Source organism: Lepisosteus platostomus, chromosome 6, assembly GCF_059453375.1.
Source record: "Lepisosteus platostomus isolate fLepPlt1 chromosome 6, fLepPlt1.hap1, whole genome shotgun sequence".
Classification (NCBI taxonomy): domain Eukaryota; kingdom Metazoa; phylum Chordata; class Actinopteri; order Semionotiformes; family Lepisosteidae; genus Lepisosteus; species Lepisosteus platostomus.
The window spans coordinates 5,837,980-5,858,024 of record NC_142616.1 but is presented as its reverse complement, the minus strand read 5'-3'; the positions used below and the strand labels follow the sequence as shown (position 1 = coordinate 5,858,024).

General features: G+C 46.2%; 2 protein-coding genes across 19 annotated transcripts in view; both read right to left on the bottom strand.

Annotated features, from left to right (window-relative positions):
* LOC148659754 (uncharacterized) overlaps positions 1 to 2,222 on the bottom strand; it is a 33,176-nt gene extending 30,954 nt beyond the window's left edge. The window contains exon 1 of the mRNA XM_088638128.1: positions 1,075 to 2,222. Within this exon, the coding sequence (XP_088494254.1) occupies positions 1,075 to 1,084 (10 nt within the window). The 5' untranslated portion in view covers positions 1,085 to 2,222. The remainder of the gene's footprint in view (positions 1 to 1,074) is intronic.
* A 1,253-nt stretch (positions 2,223 to 3,475) lies between these two features.
* LOC148659753 (butyrophilin subfamily 1 member A1-like) lies at positions 3,476 to 19,896 on the bottom strand. Of its 18 annotated transcripts, none has more exons than XM_088633897.1 (12): positions 18,707 to 18,991; positions 15,939 to 16,037; positions 14,664 to 14,741; positions 14,159 to 14,257; positions 8,569 to 8,613; positions 8,396 to 8,431; positions 7,459 to 7,494; positions 6,156 to 6,191; positions 5,984 to 6,016; positions 5,544 to 5,570; positions 4,982 to 5,072; positions 3,476 to 4,096 (listed from the first exon to the last, which is right to left on the bottom strand). In XM_088633897.1, exons 1-12 carry the CDS (start codon positions 18,852 to 18,854, stop codon positions 3,508 to 3,510), a joined length of 1,317 nt encoding a protein of 438 aa, XP_088490023.1. In that variant the 5' UTR covers positions 18,855 to 18,991; the 3' UTR covers positions 3,476 to 3,507. The 18 variants fall into 18 exon arrangements, with proteins under 18 accessions (XP_088490023.1, XP_088490022.1, XP_088490040.1 ...); XM_088633896.1 differs by having other exon boundaries at positions 5,984 to 6,019; positions 18,707 to 18,854; XM_088633914.1 differs by lacking the exons at positions 15,939 to 16,037; positions 18,707 to 18,991 and adding an exon at positions 19,750 to 19,896 and having other exon boundaries at positions 5,984 to 6,019.
* Between the last annotated feature and the right edge of the window lie 149 nt (positions 19,897 to 20,045).

Genomic DNA, 20,045 nt, shown 5'->3' with positions numbered 1-20,045 from the left:
AGGTGCTGTCCTTTAGATGAGACAAAACCGAGGTCCTGACTCTCTGTGGTCATTAAAAATCCCAGGGCGTCTCTCGAAAAGAGTAGGGGTGTCACCCCGGTGCCCTGGCCAAATTTCCCCCTGGTCTTTACCCATCATGGCCACCTAATAACCCCCATCCCTGAACTGGCTTCATCACTCTGCTCTCCTCCCCACTGAGGACTGCTGTGTGTGAGCAGACTGGAGCTTCATCCAGGTGGGGGGACACACTAGTGGGGGTGGAGGGGATCCCCATGACCTGCAAAGAGCTCTGAGTGGAGTGTCCAGAAAAGTGCTCTATAAATGTAAGGAATAATCATTATTATTATTTTCACTCTTAGAAAATTTGTTGTTAAATTTCAGACAATATGGGATTGTACGTAACGACTAATATGAGGTGGCAACTGGGGTGGCAAAGCCATATTTAGGGGTAGCAGCTGCCACCCTGGCTACACCCCTGGGCCTGTTTTGTCCCATCAATATCCGTGTGGCTTTCCGGCTTCCAGACAATCCTGACCCCCGAGAGCCAGCAAGGAACGGGCCGACCCTCTGCTGAACGAATTCAAGTCCTCCTCACAGCCAAACCCCGAACCTACAGCCGCCATCGCTCCCCACACACACAGTGACCGGCCGCCCCAACAGCCCGGCCTCAGCCCACACAGTGACCAGAACTCAGCCCGCGGGCCCTGCCGGAGCCGAAGGACGGGGAGCTGCCGGAGAAACTGCAGCTTGGCTCTCACCATTTCCCCATCACCCCCCCCCCACTTCCCCTCCTGTCGTAACCTCGCAGAAGCCGGCATGCGGACTTCCTGTTTCAAAAGGGGCGAGTTGTAAAAAGAATAAAAACATTTTTTGGGGCATTTTTACTATGCGTCTCTGCCTCGATTCTCTGGCTGCGAAACCGGAACGGACGGCCCTCCCGATCATCCGGGGAGACAGAAGCAACCTGCTGATCGCAAAGCGAAAGTAAAAGCACTGCCTTGATCTACAGCCCGCTGGTCCTGTACCATTAATCTACGTCAATCGGGACAAAGATGGATAGAACGAGCAACGTACCTGTTGCCATAGGTCTGAGTGTTTGATAATGATGATGATGATGATGATGATGATGATGAGAACCGGGCCGGCAGTCCACAGAGAGCAGCAGCAGCCACGATGCTGCTGCAGTTTCTGAAGTGACTCACGGATGTTGTGGTTTCCCACTCACATTCACAATAAAACAAGCAAGCCTTGAACAGGAACATCTTCAACACATGACGGCGTTTCAGCCTGCAGAGGAAGAGAGGCCTCCCACTCTGCTGCACGGTGCACACTTGTCTGTCTTGAGAGGACGCTGGATGCTCACGTGAGGCGAAACATATTTTCCCAGCCATGGACCACAATTCAGCTCTCCATTATTTTGTGATTTGAACCTGGACAGGACTGAGAGTATAGGAGAGTATAGCTATGAAGACAGGACTGAGAGTACTGGAGATTATAGTTAGGAGGACAGGACAGAGAGTAAAGTTGTGAGTAAAGGACACCGGACAGGACTGAGAGAACTGGAGAGTATAGTTGAGAGGACAGGACTGAGAGTATAGGAGAGTAAAGTTGTGAGTACAGGACACTGGGCAGGACTGAGAGTACTGGAGAGTATAGTTGTGAGGATAGGACACTGGACAGGACAGAGAGTATAGTTGTGAGTACAGGACACCGGACAGGACTGAGAGTATATGTGCGCGCATAGGACACTGGACAGGATTGAGAGTATAGGAGAGTATATGTGTGAGTACAGGACACTGGACAGGACTGAGAGTATATTTGTGAGTACAGGACACCGCACAAGACTAAGAGTATAGGATAGTATAGTTGTAAGTGCAGGACACTGGACAGGACTGAAAGTACTGGAGAGTATAGTTGTGAGGATAGGACACCGGTCAGGACTGAAAGTATAGGAGAGTATAGTTGTGAGTACAGGTCACCAGACAGGACTGAGAGTATAGTTGTGAGTACAGGTCACTGGACAGGACAGAGTATAGTTGTGAGTGCAGAACACCGGACAGGACTGAGAGTATAGGAGAGTATAGTTGTGAGTACAGGTCACCAGACAGGACTGAGAGCATAGTTGTGAGTACAGGACACCGGGCAGAACTAAGAGTATAGGAGAGTATAGTTGTGAGTACAGGAAACCGGACAGGACTGAGAGAGCAACTGCTCTGTCCCTCTGCTGGCAGATCTGACCCCAGAGGGTGCGAGACGGGGAAACACAGGGGAAGGGGGGAACATGCAAACTCCACACAGACTGAAGCACAAGGCGAAGAACTGAACCCAGCTCCAACAGTCACATCACTCGAGAGGATGGATGTTATATTCTAATGTCTTCATTTATCTTTAAACGTTCTACAATATCAATGGAATGACTTGCCGTTGAACCAGACTCCTATGATTAAAAGAGAGGTATTTCACCCCAACACAAAGCTATGAGAAGAACTCTACTTGACACGTCAGCATTGTCATATAGTTGCACACACCCTTGTTTTCGAATGATCATTAAATAGGTTAATTGCATGGCTTGTTAACAATGGCACATTCTTAGGTATTCCATACAGAGGTAAACCACAAAATGTACACTTGTTCAGCCTCTCCTTCAACCTGATATCTACACAAACAAAGGCGCAGATCTGATTATATTAGCAGCAAGGTATCGGCGTACAGTATATGTGCATAGAGACAAAGGTCAATTGAACTGAAGTTTTAGGACACAGGACTGGTCTGAGCTGGGTGTGTCTTGGAATCTTGAATGAAACAATATTCCAAAGGTGGAAAGAAAAACTAAAATAAAATTAAAATGAAGGGAAAAGGAGACACAGAAGAAAAGAGAAAGAGGAAGGAAAGGGGTAAGGGAAGAGAAAATAAAAGCAGGGAAGGGAGAGGAGTAAAATATTGATAAAATCATTGGGAGGAAAGAGTTGTATATACAGTTTTATATTTTTTCTGGTTTGGTTGTATGTGGAGAGAAAATGACTAAGAGTTTGCAGTGTGGGATATTTGGGGGAGCCCATACTGTATGTTGTATATTCTGTTTTTAATTCAAGTTGATAAAATCACTTTTCTTTCATTAACTGAGGGTGGGAGGGGGAGGGACGAGGGATTGATTGATGGAGCGATTTTTGTTGATGTACATTGATGTGATTGCTTGATGTACCGATCAATCGGAGAAGAATAAAGAAAATGAAAAAAAAACAAAAGAAATAGTGCAAGAGCGATGCAGGTCACGGACTGCCTGGCCTCTCACCATGAGGAACTGCAGACTGCTGTCATAATTACTGTCAATAACTGGCCAATAACTGTATTAGTACTCATTAACCGTATTCGTATTTGTAACTTGCATTTGTATTAATTAACTGTATTTGTATTAGTAAATGTATTTGTACAGTATGTGTAACTTGTATTTGTAGTTGTACTCAATCACTGTACATGTAGTCGTAGTTGTAATTGGACAACAGTGTATCAACAGTACAGGGAAATGGAACTGAAACTAAAACAATCAGTAAGATCTGTCAGCGTGATTATGCCCGTCTTGCCGGGACGATCCTCATGGGCTCCTCGTCGTTGTTCCCCGGAGAGAAGAAGGGACGCACTTCCCCGGAGAACTTCTCCTGGAAGGTGTAAATGTGGGCTGCGGTCTCGGCGTTGAAGAAGGAGACCTCCATCTTCTCGTAGTCCAGGTAGACCCCCAGTGTCCTGGGGATGGGGATGTTCTTCAGGGGGGTCTCGGAGCCGGTGAGGGCCTGGAGCTTCTTCCCGTCCCACAGGCTGAGGACCCAGAATCCCTCCTCGGGGCTCGGAGCCAGCTGCCCGAGCCGGCACACGGACGCCCAGGCCACCCCGACCTCCCAGCACCTCTTGTCCCCCACCTCCACTTCCCAGTAGCGGCCCCTCCTCACGTCGCTCATCGCCCCCAGGACGCCGGGGTATTCGTCGAAGCACTCCGGGTTTTCCGGGAGACGCTCCCTGATCCCGGTCCACCGCACCTCCCTGCCGTCTTCGGAGAGCCCCAGGTAGCAGTTGGCCGTGCCGGGGTCCAGCGTCACCTCCACTGAGGGGTGGGAGAATGATTACTTTATTCTTAAATCCATTTCTCGGACGTGAAACCCAAAAGAGACGTCTCCCCAATTTCACCTCCCGCTTCCTGATCCCATCCCACAGGTTGGCACTTAAGATAAGATCAGATCACTTTATTGGCCATCTACAATCTCTTGCATTAGGAATTTGTCTTTTTGCAGACCCCAGCTCGCTCTCCATGAGACACGCAGACAGGGAGAGAAGCTGGGGGTCAGAGCGCAGGGTCAGTCATTTATACAGCACCCCTGGAGCAGCTGGGGTGAAGGGCCTTGCTCAGGGGCCCAACGGAGAAGGATTCCTCTGCCGGCCATGGGATTCGAACTGGCAACCTTCCAGCCACAGTGCCACCGCTCTGCCTCTTGGAGATTTTTAGGATTGTATTTTAATGTCACTGTATTATAGTTACAGCTGACTACTGAATCCTGATCCCTTTTATACACATTTTACAACCAGACCCTAACAGGGCAACATGTTGTTTTCTTCTCATCACTTGTACTGTACGTATATTATACAACCAGACGCTAACAGCGTAACCACTTGTTTTCAGTCTGCTCACACACAGCAGCTCTCAGTGGGGAGGAGAGCAGAGTGATGGAGCCAGTTCAGAGAGGGGGGTTATTAGGAGGCCATGATGGGTAAAGACCAGGGGGATATTTGGCCAGGACACCGGGGTGACACCCCTACTCTTTTCGAGAGACGCCCTGGGATTTTTAATGACCACAGAGAGTCAGGACCTCGGTTTTACGCCTCATCCGAAGGACGGTGCCTTTTTTACAGTCTAGTGTCCCTGTCACTATACTGGGGCATCAGGACCCACACAGACCACAGGGTGAGCGCCCCCTACTGGCCCCACTCACACCTCTTCCAGCAGCAGCCTCGGCTTTCCCAGAAGTCTCTCCTCCAGGTACTGGCCAGGCTCACACTGCTGAGCTCCAGTGGGGCTGCCAGTGCTGAGCAAATAAAATAATATGTATTATTTTATTTTGTTGTGTTATCTGTTGTGGATCCACAATGTTGTTCTGTGTTGGTCTATTCCACCATCTTGTGTCAGGTTACAGAGCTTGTTAACCCACCCCTTAAAATGGAGGTTCACCTGTCCATCAAGAGGAGTTATAGTATCTAACCTGGTCTAGATGGTGTGGTAGTGGTTTTGTTACGGCCTGCCATTTCTCTGTTTGGTTTCTCCTTATTACATCTGCATTTATTTTGTCTCTTTTTCGGATGGTCTGGTTACAGCAGTTTGTTTTTTTCCCACTGGGCTGACTGCTCCTGCTGAGGAGCTAGTCACACAGCTCCTCTCGGCATGCTGGGAAAAGTGGCTCAGCAGGGAGACCAGTTTCAGGGCAAAGGGTGGAGCGAATCTTTAATGGCCACAGGTGCTCGGGAGCTTGGATAGATCGCACCCGAAGCCAGAGACATACCTTCCATGCGCTTTCTCCACTCCCACTCTGGCAAAAACAAAAAGAGAAACGTGTTTAAATCCGAGAGGTTAAAGAGGACACGTTACGTTACACTTGTCCCTGAACCGTGGTGCTTTTGAAGTGAATTGAAATGGAACAGGCAGATGACAGCGGCACAATTACTGTACTTTGGCCTGTGGGAAAAGCACTGTAAGCTTGTGCTGGTCGCGGTTAAAAATAAGGATTAAAAAAACTTCTCTCAAAGCTCCTAACAGACCGAGGATACGTTTTCACTTCGTACTGTAAACACAAACTCGTCCTAGCAAGTGGTAGCAGGAAAGAGGTTGCCTTTACTTCCCAGTGAAAACAAACCGCCAATGTTAAAATTGAAGACTATAGTAAAACTTGACACAAAGATCATAATGAGATTACAAGTGGTACACGGGTTTTCAGCATCTTACCTATTAAATTGGGTGCTGCCGAGTTGTGAAACTCTGCTGAAAATCAAATCAGAAGAAGAAGCTGCATCATTCAAAAGCTTTTTGAATTTTGTGTTGAAAATTAAAGCCAGAACTATAAAGCAAGTCACAACTTCTCTTTTTTCATGAATTAAAAGAATGATTTTTGACTTACGATCATCCCCGGTTTTGATGGTTTTCACCCTTGAGTCTGAAACAAACCACACATCATTGATACTGTCATAACCTTATAGTACAACTGTCCAAACAAAGCTTTTTATTTAAATTAATGTCTTTTTTTAATGAACTGCAAAGCCCCTAAGGCAATGTGTCAGTTCCAACATTGCAGTTTTCCTATCGATCCATTCACCCAGATGAAGAACAGTTGTTCCTGGATTTATATAGTGCCATTCAAGATCATAATTAAGGCATTACCAACAACACCAAAAATAATAATATCAGTAATAATCCATTTTATAAACACGTCGTCCAATTCAGGGAGCTGGAGCCTGTCCTGACAAGCAGTGGGTGCAAGGCAGGGTACACCCTGGACAGGACAGCAGTCCATCACAGGACACACACACACTCACACACCCTGGACAGGACAGCAGTCCATCACAGGACACACACAGACACACACCCTGGACAGGACAGCAGTCCATCACAGGACACACACCGACACACACACCCTGGACAGGACACCAGTCCATCACAGGACACACACACAGACACACACACACCCTGGACAGGACAGCAGTCCATCACAGGACACACACAGACACACACCCTGGACAGGACACCAGTCCATCACAGGACACACGCACACTCACACACCCTGGACAGGACAGCAGTCCATCACAGGACACATACAGACACACACCCTGGACAGGACACCAGTCCAGCACAGGACACACACAGACACACACCCTGGACAGGACACCAGTCCATCACAGGACACACACAGACACACACCCTGGAAAGGACACCAGTCCATCACAGGACACATACAGACACACACATTCAGCAGTTCTAACTTCTGTGCTACCGTAAAGCCCCACATTAAACACAAAGCATACTATTTTTATTTTCTGTATTGTTTTGAATTCCTGATGCATATCTATCCAGGAGAGACAGTCACTTCCCCAAACAACACGCTTCTATTAAATGAACTGAAGGACTTCATGGTGTGTTTGGCTTCAACGTGCTTGTCTTTAGGGACCACAGCTGGGCTGTGTGGCCAAGGCAGTGTGAATCTCCAAATAAAACATGCCACAGGTGGGACGCATTGGTGTTGGCCGTGGGATTTATGGAAAGGTGCTTGGGCCTCAGTGAGGTGTGAGTTAGCGTTTCTCTGTTTGGCTCTTCCCAGTGAATTTTCAGAGAACAAACAGCAAATGTTAAAACTGAAGACTATAATAAAACTTAAAACAAAGATTATAATAACATTCCAAGTGGTCCACAAGGTTTCAGCATCTTACCTTTTGGATCGTGTGCTGCTGAGTTGTGAAACACCACTGAAAATCAAATCGGAAGAAGAAACAGCATCCTTCAGAACCTTTTTGAATTTTGCGCTGAAAATCGTAGCCAGAATTATAAAGCAAGTCACAACTTCTCTTTTTTCATGAATCAAAAGGAATGATTTCCAACATACGAACATCGCGAGTTTCCTTGCTTTTCTTCCTTATTGAGAACACACAGACACACACACCCTGGAGAGGACAGCAGTCCATCACAGGACACACACACACAGACACACACCTGGAGAGGACAGCAGTTCATCACAGGACACACACAGACACACACCCTTGACAGGACACCAGTCCATCACAGGACACACACAGACACACAGACACACAGACAGGACACCAGTCCATCACAGGGCACACAGACACACAGACACACAGACACCCTGGACAGGACACCAGTCCCATCACAGGACACATACAGATACACACATTCAGCAGTTCTAACTTCTGTGCTACCGTAAAGCCCCACATTTAACACAAAGCATACTATTTTTATTTTCTGTATTGTTTTGAATTCCTGATGCATATCTATCCAGGAGAGACAGTCGCTTCCCCAAACAACACGCTTCTATTAAATGAACTGAAGGACTTCATGGTGTGTTTGGCTTCAACGTCATTGTCTTTAGGGACCATAGCTGGGCTGTGTGGCCAAGGCAGTGTGAATCTCCAAATAAAACATGCCACAGGTGTGACGCATTGGTGTTGGCGGTGGGATTTATGGAAAGGTGCTTGGGCCTCAGTGAGGTGTGAGTTAGCGTTTCTCTGTTTGACTCTTCCCAGTGAATTTTCAGAGAACAAACAGCAAATGTTAAAACTGAAGACTATAATAAAACTTAAAACAAAGATCATTATAACATTCCAAGTGGTCCACAAGGTTTCAGCATCTTACCTTTTGGATCGTGTGCTGCTGAGTTGTGAAACACCACTGAAAATCAAATCAGAAGAAGAAACTGCATCATTCAGAACCTTTTTGAATTTTGCGCTGAAAATCGTAGCCAGAATTATAAAGCAAGTCACAACTTCTCTTTTTTCATGAATTAAAAGGAATGATTTCCGACATACCTGTACGAACATCGCGAGTTTCCTTGCTTTTCTTCCTTTTTGAGTCTGAAACAAACCACACATCATTGATACAGTATTAACCTTATAGTACATCTGTCCAATCAAAGCTTTTTATTTAAATTAATGTCTTTTTTTAATGAACTGCAAAGCCCCTAAGGCAATGTGTCAGTTCCAACATTGCACTTTTCCTATCGATCCATTCACCCAGATGAAGAACAGTTGTTCCTGGATTTATATAGTGCCATTCAAGATCATAATTAAGGCATTACCAACAACACCAAAAATAATAATATCAGTAATAATCCATTTTATAAACACATCGTCCAATTCAGGGAGCTGGAGCCTGTCCTGACAAGCAGTGGGTGCAAGGCAGGGTACACCCTGGACAGGACAGCAGTCCATCACAGGACACACACAGACACACACCCTGGACAGGACAGCAGTCCATCACAGGACACACACAGACACACACCCTGGACAGGACAGCAGTCCATCACAGGACACACACAGACACACACCCTGGACAGGACACCAGTCCAGCACAGGACACACACAGACACACACCCTGGACAGGACACCAGTCCATCACAGGACACACACACAGACACACATACCATGGACAGAAAACTAGTCTATCACAGGACACAAAAAGACACACACCCTGGAGAGGACAGCAGTCCATCACAGGACACACGTACAGACACACACACCCTGGAGAGGACAGCAGTCCATCACAGGACACACACACACAGACACACACACCCTGGAGAGGACAGCAGTCCATCTCAGGACACACACACAGACACACACACCCTGGAGAGGACAGCAGTCCATCACAGGACAAACACACAGACACACACCCTGGACAGGACACCAGTCCATCACAGTGCACACACAGACACACACCCTGGACAGGACACCAGTCCATCACAGGACACACACACACCCTGGACAGGGCACCGGTCCATTACAGTGCACACACACACAGACACACACACACCCTGGACAGGACACCAGTCCATTACAGGACACACGCACACTCACAGACCCTGGACAGGACACCAGTCCATCACAGGACACACGCACACTCACAGACCCTGGACAGGACACCAGTCCATCACAGGACACACACAGACACACACACCCTGGACAGGACACCAGTCCATCACAGGAGACACGTACACTGGGCCAGCCCTAGCTTTGTGTAGGCCCTAAGCAAGATTACGATTGGCATATACACTATATCATTAGCTCCCACCCCAAACTATTTAGAACGATTCAAAATAAATTAAATTATATCACTAGAAAACTTTGATTGTCCAGTGTCGGAGAACACATAATAAATAGCTTACAAACAAGAACAAGAAGCTCACGTTACAAAGATAACATGTATTTTCAACATTGAAAGTACTAACATGTAAGGCAAAACTCTTAACTTTATAAAGATACTTCAAGCAGTCTATGTGTCTAGCGAGAAAAAGAGCCTTTTCTTCCGTTTGGTAGTTACGTTGATCCGATCAACTCGAAACTAGATAAAATACCAATGGCATTATTACAGTGACTTGTTCCGAGATCACTTATCCTGCTCTTTTCTGAGCTTCCCTGTTTCAGTGCGCCATTAGGAACGTCCTTTTGCAGGACAATGTGCGTTTAAATAGTCGCAACTACAGGATTTGAATCTGAAACCGTTACAACACAGTTGGCGACGCAAGGAAAAGGTCACTCGTAATGTGTCGTGCAATGAAATATAAATAAAACCGACCATCACAACACGTGCTGCTTTCCGAAATCAAAACGAACAGCGCACTGACATTGTCACCTCATGGTGAAGATCAGAGTCATTTACTACACCAAGACTGAAATAAACCACTGTACTTATATTTTCAACGAATACTATTATAATTCACGAATAACATATATATATATAGTGTTGCACACTGAAGGGGCACCCGCACGCACGCACGCACACACACACACTCACACCAGCAATATGGAAATTTCGCTCGCGAAATGTTCACCAACGTCCCATTTTTCGTTTGAGTCAACCACGCCGCATCGCTCCCGGCACATGATCCACGATGACGAAGACTACGTGGCGGGGCAGTTCTTGTGTGAGCCAATGAAGACGAGAAATAAAAGGTACATCCACAACACGGCAGCGGGTTCGGAACACGCGAGGTCCTCCGTCTGCGCGTGGGGCCGGACCGGGGCTCACCCCAGAGCCGTGAGTGCGTGTGCGCAGCCTGGAGCCTCAGGGCGGAGGCTGTGTCACGGGTGCGGGTATCGGGGTGTGCCTGCGCCTTCTTCAGGCGTGACTTCTGCGACGGAGGCGGCACAGCGAAACCGGAGCGTTTCTTTCCTTTCCCGGTCCTCTGCAGCCTACGCAAGCTCCCTACTTTTCTCTTCTGTTTTGTATCGGTCCCTCATTTCCACCCAGTCTTTTCCACACCCCATGTCACGAATCTATAATAATAATGGAGCCGGTTCAGAGATGGGGGTTATTAGGAGGCCATGATGGGTAAAGACCAGGGGGAAATGTGGCCAGGACACTGGGGTGACACCCCTTCTCTTTTCGAGAGATTTTGGGATTTTTAATGACCACAAAGAGTCAGGACCTTGGTTTTACGTCTCATCCGAAGGAAAGCGTGTTTACAGTAGAGTGTCCCCGTCACTATACTGGGGCATCAGGACCCCCACAGACCGCAGGGTGAGCGCCCCCTACTGGCCCCACTAACACCTCTTCCAGCAGCAGCCTCAGCTCTCCCAGGAGTCTCCCCTCCAGGTACTGGCCAGGCTCTCACTGCTGAGCTCCAGTGGGGCTGCCAGTGTTTGAGCTGCAGGGTGACATGGCTGCTGGCTCTTTAAAGTCATGTGTGATAAATGTACACGCTGTACTTATTAAAACACTAAGAATTTCTAAGAATAGATTCTTAAGCACTAAGATGAAAATTATGATTCCTTGATCTTTTCTTACATATAGATTAAGAGAGAATAAGATAAAGAACAGATAGAGAAAACTAGAACACCCTGATGATAAAAGGAGAAGCCACACTTTCACACAACACACACTTTCTTATAGTATTCCATGCTTCCAGCTGGAGGAAAAAGATCGGGAGTCTGGCAGTACTTTGTACACAGTGTGCAAACCAGAAAAAAAAGCTCTGTGAAACATTACTGAAGATGACGAGAACGTAGCGATATTCAAAATGGGGAAAAAAATGACAACAAATCTCAAGAACCGTAAGAATGAACAGGACCCAGAGCTCAGCGATGCTAAGACATCCTTTCCTTCCGTGGTAGCTAGTCAACAAATTAAATAGAAAACTAAACAAGAGTGATTCGTACTTTACCATTGGTGTATTAGGAAATTACTCATTTTGTGTCTCTTTCAAAATGTGAGATTTGCTCATACAGGCTGTGTGAGCTACATTTCAGAAATAAATGGGGATTCCTTTTGCTCATATCTTATTTTGAAAACTTGAAAGCATGTACTGTAAAATGCTCTTTGCGTGACAGTCCACTGCAGGTAACAAGTCACCAGAAAAGAATGTTCTTTGATTGCATGGAGTTGTATTGTGTAGAGGGGTGTATCTCACCGAAATATTATGATCTTAGAGCCAACAGCACGTGAGGGCATTCCTGTCTGTTTATTCAGAGGAATGTGTGTGGAGTGAAAGAGCTGTGACACACGTGAAGCTCAGGTCTGTCACAGTGTTAGCATAATGCTGGCACAACGTCATGAACACTTAAGACTACTCTTACACCATGGTAGCTTTTCAACTGAGACAGCCTGGTGTCAGGAGGGAGAGTTGTTAATAATGTAGCGCCCCCATCAGGCGCTACATTATTAACAACTGAGGCGGTGACGTCAGTCTCAGGAGTGCATGATGGGATAGAAGGGACCTGTCTGGCACAATGGGGAGATATCAGGGACATTAACTCCTGGGACTTGGGGTGAAGGACAGGGTTTAATTGTATGTACATGTCGTGCTAGTATATGGGTGTGACTGTTGCATATTTCCCTTTGAAACATTGATAAAAGTCGTTTATTAAAAACAAAAGTGCTTTAAAACTCCTTGAACAAAAGAAGGGAATTACTAACAGTACCAAGACAGATTTTCTTGTTAGGAAATACTCGTACAATGTTCCAGTAGAAGATTATTTATTTTTTACCCTTTATTGCATAGTTTTTTCTTGTATCTAATATTTGACCTCTCTATGGATCAATATACTTTAGATTGTGCAACAAAGACATATGCTTTTTGATAGAATGTTACCAGATGTGTGAAACATTTTCTTAGAGTAACAGTTCAGGTTCCTAATCTATTTTGTGCACTTGTTCCCTGCTTAACACTGTAAGTAAAAAGGGTGCCACACAGTTAAATCCAATGCCATTAGAACAATTGCAAATTATCTTGTAAATTAAAAAAAGGACTAAATTTAATTTCCTTAATACTCCACTAAAAAGAAATAAACTTAAGAATGTATTTTAGACAAAAAACGAATAAACCAAAACCGTTCTACATTTTATGATGAAAATAAATTAAACTGCACAACTAAAATGTGACTAAAACAAATGTTTTTATAGGTCAAATAAGAGTTATTCTAGTCAAAGTGTAGTCAACAAGAGTAAATTAAAAGTGGATGACTAGAAAGTGACTCTGATGTAATAATAGACATTTTAGTGAATCCAAGACTGCTGGCAAAATTAACAATGGACTGGGGTTGGAACTGAAGGAAACCGCTGCAAACACAGGGAGAACATACAAACCCCACACAAATACTCCATACAAACCCCCACGAATCGCACCCAGAGCCTCAGAGCTCATAATAGTACTAATCCTTATTTTATAGGATTACAAAGCCCTACAGCGGCTGGTGAAAACTGCCCAGTCCATCACTGGGGTTGCTCTCCCAGCCATCCAGGACATTGATGACAGACGGTGCTTGAGGAAAGCTCTAAGCATCATCAAAGACCCCCACACACCCCAGCTACAGACTGTACGACCCTCTACCATCTGGAAAACGGTACTGGAGCATCTGGGCCCGGACTACCAGACCCAGAGACAGTTTTTACCCCTGCACTATCAAACTATTAAACTATTATTCCCAGCCTCTCTCACCTATGATCTGAACCTCACAGTGCCTTCTCTCTTTACCAAAACTCAAACACACATTGAAATTTCCCTCTACCTCACATGTCAAGAAGCTCACTCTCCATAATTTTCTATCCTTTATCTCATTCTGTTGATGTATGATTTTGCACATCTGATGTTGTTTTGCACATTACCTGTTACCTGTTGTTGTTTTGCACATTGCCTGTTGTCTCTGTCTTTCTTTTCTTATACAATTGTATTGTTGTTGTTTTTTTGTACTGCTTACCATCTGAGAGGCAGCTAAATAGCATTTCGTTATACCATATAGCTGTATATGAGTATAATGACAAGAAACTTGAATATGACCTTGTACACCTTTACAGACCTCCCAGTGATGGACCATTAAACACACAGCACACAAAGACGCATATTCGTGAATGTGTTTCTGCACAATGATCCTGTACTGTTTACACTTCAGGTCCGAACGAGCTTACCTCTGCCCCTGAGGAAATACCAGACTCCCACGCCGATGGCCCCAAGGAGCAGCAGGCAGACGACAATCATCGCGATGGCGACACCGCGCCATGTCTCCCCTGCGCGAAACGGGGAGTCGAGTTTAACAAGACCGAGGCGTGTGGGGAGACGGGATCTGTTCGGTACAGCACTGCAGCACTGTCCAGCACCGCCGACTACATTATTACAATATTGGTTAATGGACAATAAAGATCCTTTTCCCCCAGAGAAATAACTTTTGTCAGACCAAAAGCAATGCTAAAGGCTTTGGAGTAAACTTCGATGGTTTTGAAATATATCTCTCTACATATATATATGAATATAAAACACAGGAATTAAAGACACAACAAAACGCATTTGATTTTAGTGCTCATTTGTTTGGTTTTGAATGTCTCAATGTATATGAAAACAGTCTTGATCGTTGATGGTTAGTTTCACTTTGTATTCCAAAATACAGAATCCAAAATCCAAACCACGAAGGCTCACCTTCAGCTCCGAGATTTTCCATGGTTATATTGGTTTTAAGCCAGGAATCTTCAGGGTTGCTTGTCGACGCAGTCCTCACTGTAGCAATGTAGGCAAATACCATCAGTACACCAGAGAAATACTTGCAATAATAATTACACACACAGCACACTGTTGTCAATCATTGACGTCCCTCAAAATCACTGCCAATATCATTTACTATAATTAGATATGTTAAAGACTGTTCTGTTTTCACAATGGCATCCCAACCAGGGTGCATCCTGCCTTGTGGTCACTGTCTGTCAGGCTAGGATCCAGATCACCATGATATAGTGCCCCAGTATAGTGACAGGGACACTTAATTTTATTTCTGTAAAATTAGAGCTGTCCTTCAGATGAGTTGTAAAACCGAGGTCCTGACTCTCTGTAGTCATTAAAAATCCCAGGGCGTCTCTCGAAAAGAGTAGGCGTGTCACCCCGGTGTCCTGGCCAAATTTCCCCGTGGTTTTTACCCATGATGGCCTCCTAATAACCCCTGTCTCTGAACTGGCTTCATCACTCTGCTCTCCTCCCCACTGGGAGCTGCTGTGTGTGAGCAGACTGGAGCTTCATCTAGGTGGGGGGACACACTGGTGGGGGTGGAGGGGATCCCCATGACCTGTAAAGAGCTCTGAGTGGAGTGTCCAGAAAAGAGCAGTGTCAGTGTAAGGGATTAATTATTATTATCACCTGTTAAGACACCTTAAAACTGAACAATGTGACTGGGTGCAAAGGGATAATATTCATGCTGTAGAAGTAATTAGAAATCCCTAGCCTCCAGTCCAGCACCTTTTTACAGTCTAGTGTCCCCATCACTATACTGGGGCATTAGGACCCCCACAGACCGCAGTGTGAGCGCCCCCTACTGGTCCCACTAACACCTCTTCCAGCAGCAGCCCGGTAGTCTCCCATCCAGGTGCTGCTGAGCTCCAGTGGGGCTGCCAGTGCTGAGCTGCAGGGGGACACAGCTGGTGGTAAAGAAGAGTTTCCTGTTGCCTGTGCTCAGTGAATTCCCTGCTCTGTTTCCCACTGGGGCTTGTGTCTCTCCTGAGTGGGAGACAGTCCTGTGGGGTACTCTCAGCCCTACAGCTTACAAGCTCTTTACAGCTTCACAAGGCAAGCCCAACAGACCTTCCCAGAGTAAAACCTTGGACACGCATTTAAAATGAGTTACAAGAGGCACTTCTTTACACCAAGGGTGGTGGGAGTGTGGAACAAGCTGCCCAAGCCAATACCCTGACATCTGTCAAGACACACCTGGGTTAGATCCACCAGTCAGGACAGGAGGTGTTTCTTTGCACAGAGGGTGGTGGGAGTGGGGAACAAGATGTGTTGTTGAAGCCGATACCTTGATTTCTGTCAAGACACAGCTGGATGAGACACTCTTTTCTTTACACAGAGGGGGGTGGGAGAGTGGAACAAGCTGCCCAGCCATGTTGTTGAAGCCGATACCGTGACTTCTGTCAGTGTTGAGCTGTAGGGTGATGTAGCTGCTGCTGCTAGAAATGACTCTATAATCTCTGACATGAAACCGAGGATCTGTGACAGCTCATTTGCATGTCAAATGAGAAGAAAACCTCATCAAAGGGACTGCAGCATTTTCAAAGACAAATCCACAATACAGAGGAAGTTATAAAAAAAAGGCTTTGCCATTTCTGTGACTGATCAGCCCATTTCCAGGAAGAAAGAAGATTAAATGAATTAGGCACTTAACAGTGCACACATTCTTTGAAATCTCCCAGGCTTGGCATAAACAGTGTATAGTTTGCCATCAAGAATGGAAAACAAATTCAGCACAGAACTTGGGGGGTTGCCAAAACTTTCTATGGCACTGTTCCTCGAACTTCAAGGGCAGCAGGCCATACAAATGGAGGCAATTTCAGTTTGATATGTACAATACCACCACAGTTCTGTCAGCAGTGCTAGCTTATCTCGCTCCTCTTAACAAAACGGATCTCATCCTAACTCTAACTCACACACAAGCACTCCACAACCGCAAAGTGACACCGGCGGTTTGTTCCAAAACTGTGTCGCAATGCAGAAGAGCCGGCGATGGACTATTTTTTTTTACTAATCGACTTCCCCAGAAGCCAACCAGCCCACCAGGAGGTCTCGGGACTGTGGGATGAAACAAACGTGAACATGGGGGGACATGCGTCTCTCCAGTATATAACACCGATATACAAAATATATAATATAGCTACTATATATCCGGGTGACCAGACGTCCTCTTTTTGAGACGTAAAATATTGGTCCGACCAGGGTTGATCAAATTCCAAAAATTGTCCGGGATGTTGTTTTGCTCGTTACTCAGACTGTGTAAACAAACAGAGGCCTACAGATTTTTCCATGCGTTACTGGTAGATGTTTTGAACTGACACGCAGCGTAGCTTGAAAAGGGTTTGTGTGTGTGTGTGGCTGGGTTTTTAAAAAAAATGTATTTAAGAGAACAAGACAAAACCATTGTACGTATAAACCACCATTATTCAGCCTTACTTTTACAGTACACTTTCGACTATACATCACAGGCGAAAACTGTCTGTTCCTGCTTGTTCCCCTAGTATGTTGTGGCTGTTTTTATGGGCCGTGAGAAATAACAATGTTTGACTTGTTTCACTACCTTTCAAAATGTTTAGTTAAAATGTATCATTATCGCAACCGATGAGGACTTCTCCTAAGGTACGATGTCTTCGTTTTTTTCCTCAGATGTTCTGACTTTTGTTGCGTTTAAATGGGAAAAAAAAACTTTAAGTTTAAAATAGGGCTGTATTTTTGTTTTTTCCCTTGTTTGCCATTATAGAAGAGAAATGGCAACCCTGCAACTGTTTAAACGTTTACTAAGAAGTTTAATTAAAACTAGAGAGTTGAAATTCCGCTTTTTTGAAAACCAAACTATGGTCACCCTACTGTTTCTACTGTACATGATGTATGCTCAATTCAAAATACTTTATTCATCCCCAAGGGGGCAATTCAAGACTACATATAACACATATAATTTAAATCTACATATACTATAAATATACAGTGTTTTTACGTGTACTGTAATACAAATACAATTTTCAATTGTCAGCTCTGGTCAATGATCCCCAACCAACCTGACAGAAAAATTAAACCTAAGTTAAACCTACAAGAGGAAACCTACTTGAGCCTCACGTCGTGTGGTCTTGACGCACAGAGCTCACAGAGGACAGTCACCACCCCGGGGATGAGCTCTTCACCCCACTGCCCTCAGGCAAGAGATATAAGAGCATACGGACACTGACCACCAGATTCCTCAATAGCTTCTACCCACAAGCAGCGCGATTGGCGAACACATTTAGCCATCCCCCTCGGACCACACCATCTACTTCATTATGATTTCTTACTTATTGCACATCTCCAGTCATTGTTTACACGTCTACATTGTTTACATTCAAACTGTTTATTTGTTTACTTGTACATTGTCTACTGTTTGTATTGTAACGCTTACGGCCGACAGGCACTGTGTAAGAGCCGGCTTACCAGAGCAGGTGACGTCACCGCCCTTCCCTGTGATAGCAGGACCACAGCCCGTGGGCTGTGGAGAGATCTCTCTTTGGCTCACCGGGCTGGGTCCCTCTTGAGTGACATAGGAGTCCCAGATTCGAGCCCCCGACAGTGGGGGGCCGACCTAATGCGGCAAGGGCGCCCGCCTGAGCCCCCGTTGCGTTACAGTATATTGTCTTGATGCACTGTCTGCACTTTGTGTTTTTACACTTGTTTCAACAATCGAGAGACTTTCTGTCAGTAAGAATTCCATTGTACCAGTACGTGTACCGGTTACATATGGCAATAAAGTTCAAGTTCAAGCTGAGCGGCGTCTTTAATCGAGCGGCCGTGGTACTAACGCAGGAGGAGAAAGGGCTTTAAGCCCGGTATTTACCCCCCCGCATGGGGTGGGACTGCATCAATCGAGTGTCGAAACACAAGTTAAACCACTTATTATCTTATCTTGTGGCCTGACTCTTGACGCCAAAACACCGGAATTCGACTTTGGCATTGCTCACCACTGCTGACCTGGAGATCAACCATGTCGAACTTTAGTCGCGTACTTCCGCGTCGACGAACGGTTTTGAGCGCCCCTTTTCTCGGGCCCTGGGGGGGATGATCCGCGGAACCGTCCCTGGCGAACCCCGAAAAATATCCCACCGGCATTCGGGCTCACGGCGAGCAGTCCCCCGGTTCTGACGGGCTGGTCTCCCCCGTCCGCCCTCTGCTGCGCCGCCCGTCACCTTGGGGAGAGCGCTATCTCTAAGGGAAGGGGACTTTCTTCTGGGTGTGCGCCTGCGGGGAAGTTAGTTATTAACCGGGACGAAATGCATTTTCGCTTTAGTGAACTCCGGGAACATTTTCAAATGCTTAAAAAAAAACGACAGCTCTGATGTCGGGGCGCAACGCCAGTCCGGCACCGAGCGACGCGGGGTCAGAGATGTGTCTGGGGGCGATCTTACTCCAAAACTACTTCGTGTAAGGAGTGCTGTTGACTGCGCGGTACCGATTTCGCCGAGCGACGCCTCTGGCTGTCTGCTGGAGCGCTACTCACTGTCAGTCCCGTGACTTTAAAACAAAACCGTGTACTGGGACTCGTGAAGGAGATTTGAACCGAGAAGTGAGGCTGCAGTGTAGCTGAACGGACCGCCACACCGCAGAAACCGCAGGGAAACGCTGAGTCACCGAGAGGCGGCCAACAGGGAAGTTAGTTAGGAGCAGCGCAGTTGAGACATGTCCATACAGCGCAGTTTAATCAGTTTATTAACAGTGGGAGAGGGTTGGTCTACTGTACGTCTACGACGCGGAGCTAAAAATCCGAGATAACTCGACGGGCGCTTTGCAAACTTCGCAAAAGGCCCGACGGCGACACGATCGATTTGAATTCCCCACGTTAGCCTGAAAAATAGAAGCCTCTCAAAATAAAAATTGGATACACGCGCAGATCTGTGTACGGTGTGGTTGCATTTCATACAATAAAAGGGCCCAGGTCTTCCTGCAGCGGCAGCGCTCGTTCACTGCGCGGCCGATTCGTGCACAAACACGCCCTTCAAGTCCTTACCTACTGTACGCGTACGAGTAAGTGCGCTTAGGGGATGTCTTCATCGGGACAGCCTGGTGGACAGACTGTGGTTTCTGTCCCGTCAGTCAGCCAGCCAGATCTGCGAGGACACTGGCTTCTGGCAGACAAGATTTAGAAAGATTTACTGAAGTGCCCGAAACATTACCAGCACCCAGTTCCCAGTACCGAACCCGGTATTGACTATTCGACTTTTCACAAGCGACTCTGCTGGAGGAATGATTGGAAACGAATATTATTCGCACTGGTTTGTTTTCGGGTTCTAAATCAATGGTCCT

Excerpts from the sequence above, each read along its gene's own strand:
- LOC148659753 (XM_088633896.1), bottom strand. The coding sequence starts at position 18,854 with ATGCCGGTGGGATATTTTTCGGGGTTCGCCAGGGACGGTTCCGCGGAT. Across the intron at positions 6,192-7,458 it reads AGCAGCACACGATCCAAAAG|ACTCAAGGGTGAAAACCATC; the intron begins GTAAGATGCTGA and ends GGTTTGTTTCAG. Across the intron at positions 5,073-5,543 it reads GTGGAGAAAGCGCATGGAAG|CACTGGCAGCCCCACTGGAG; the intron begins GTATGTCTCTGG and ends TTATTTGCTCAG.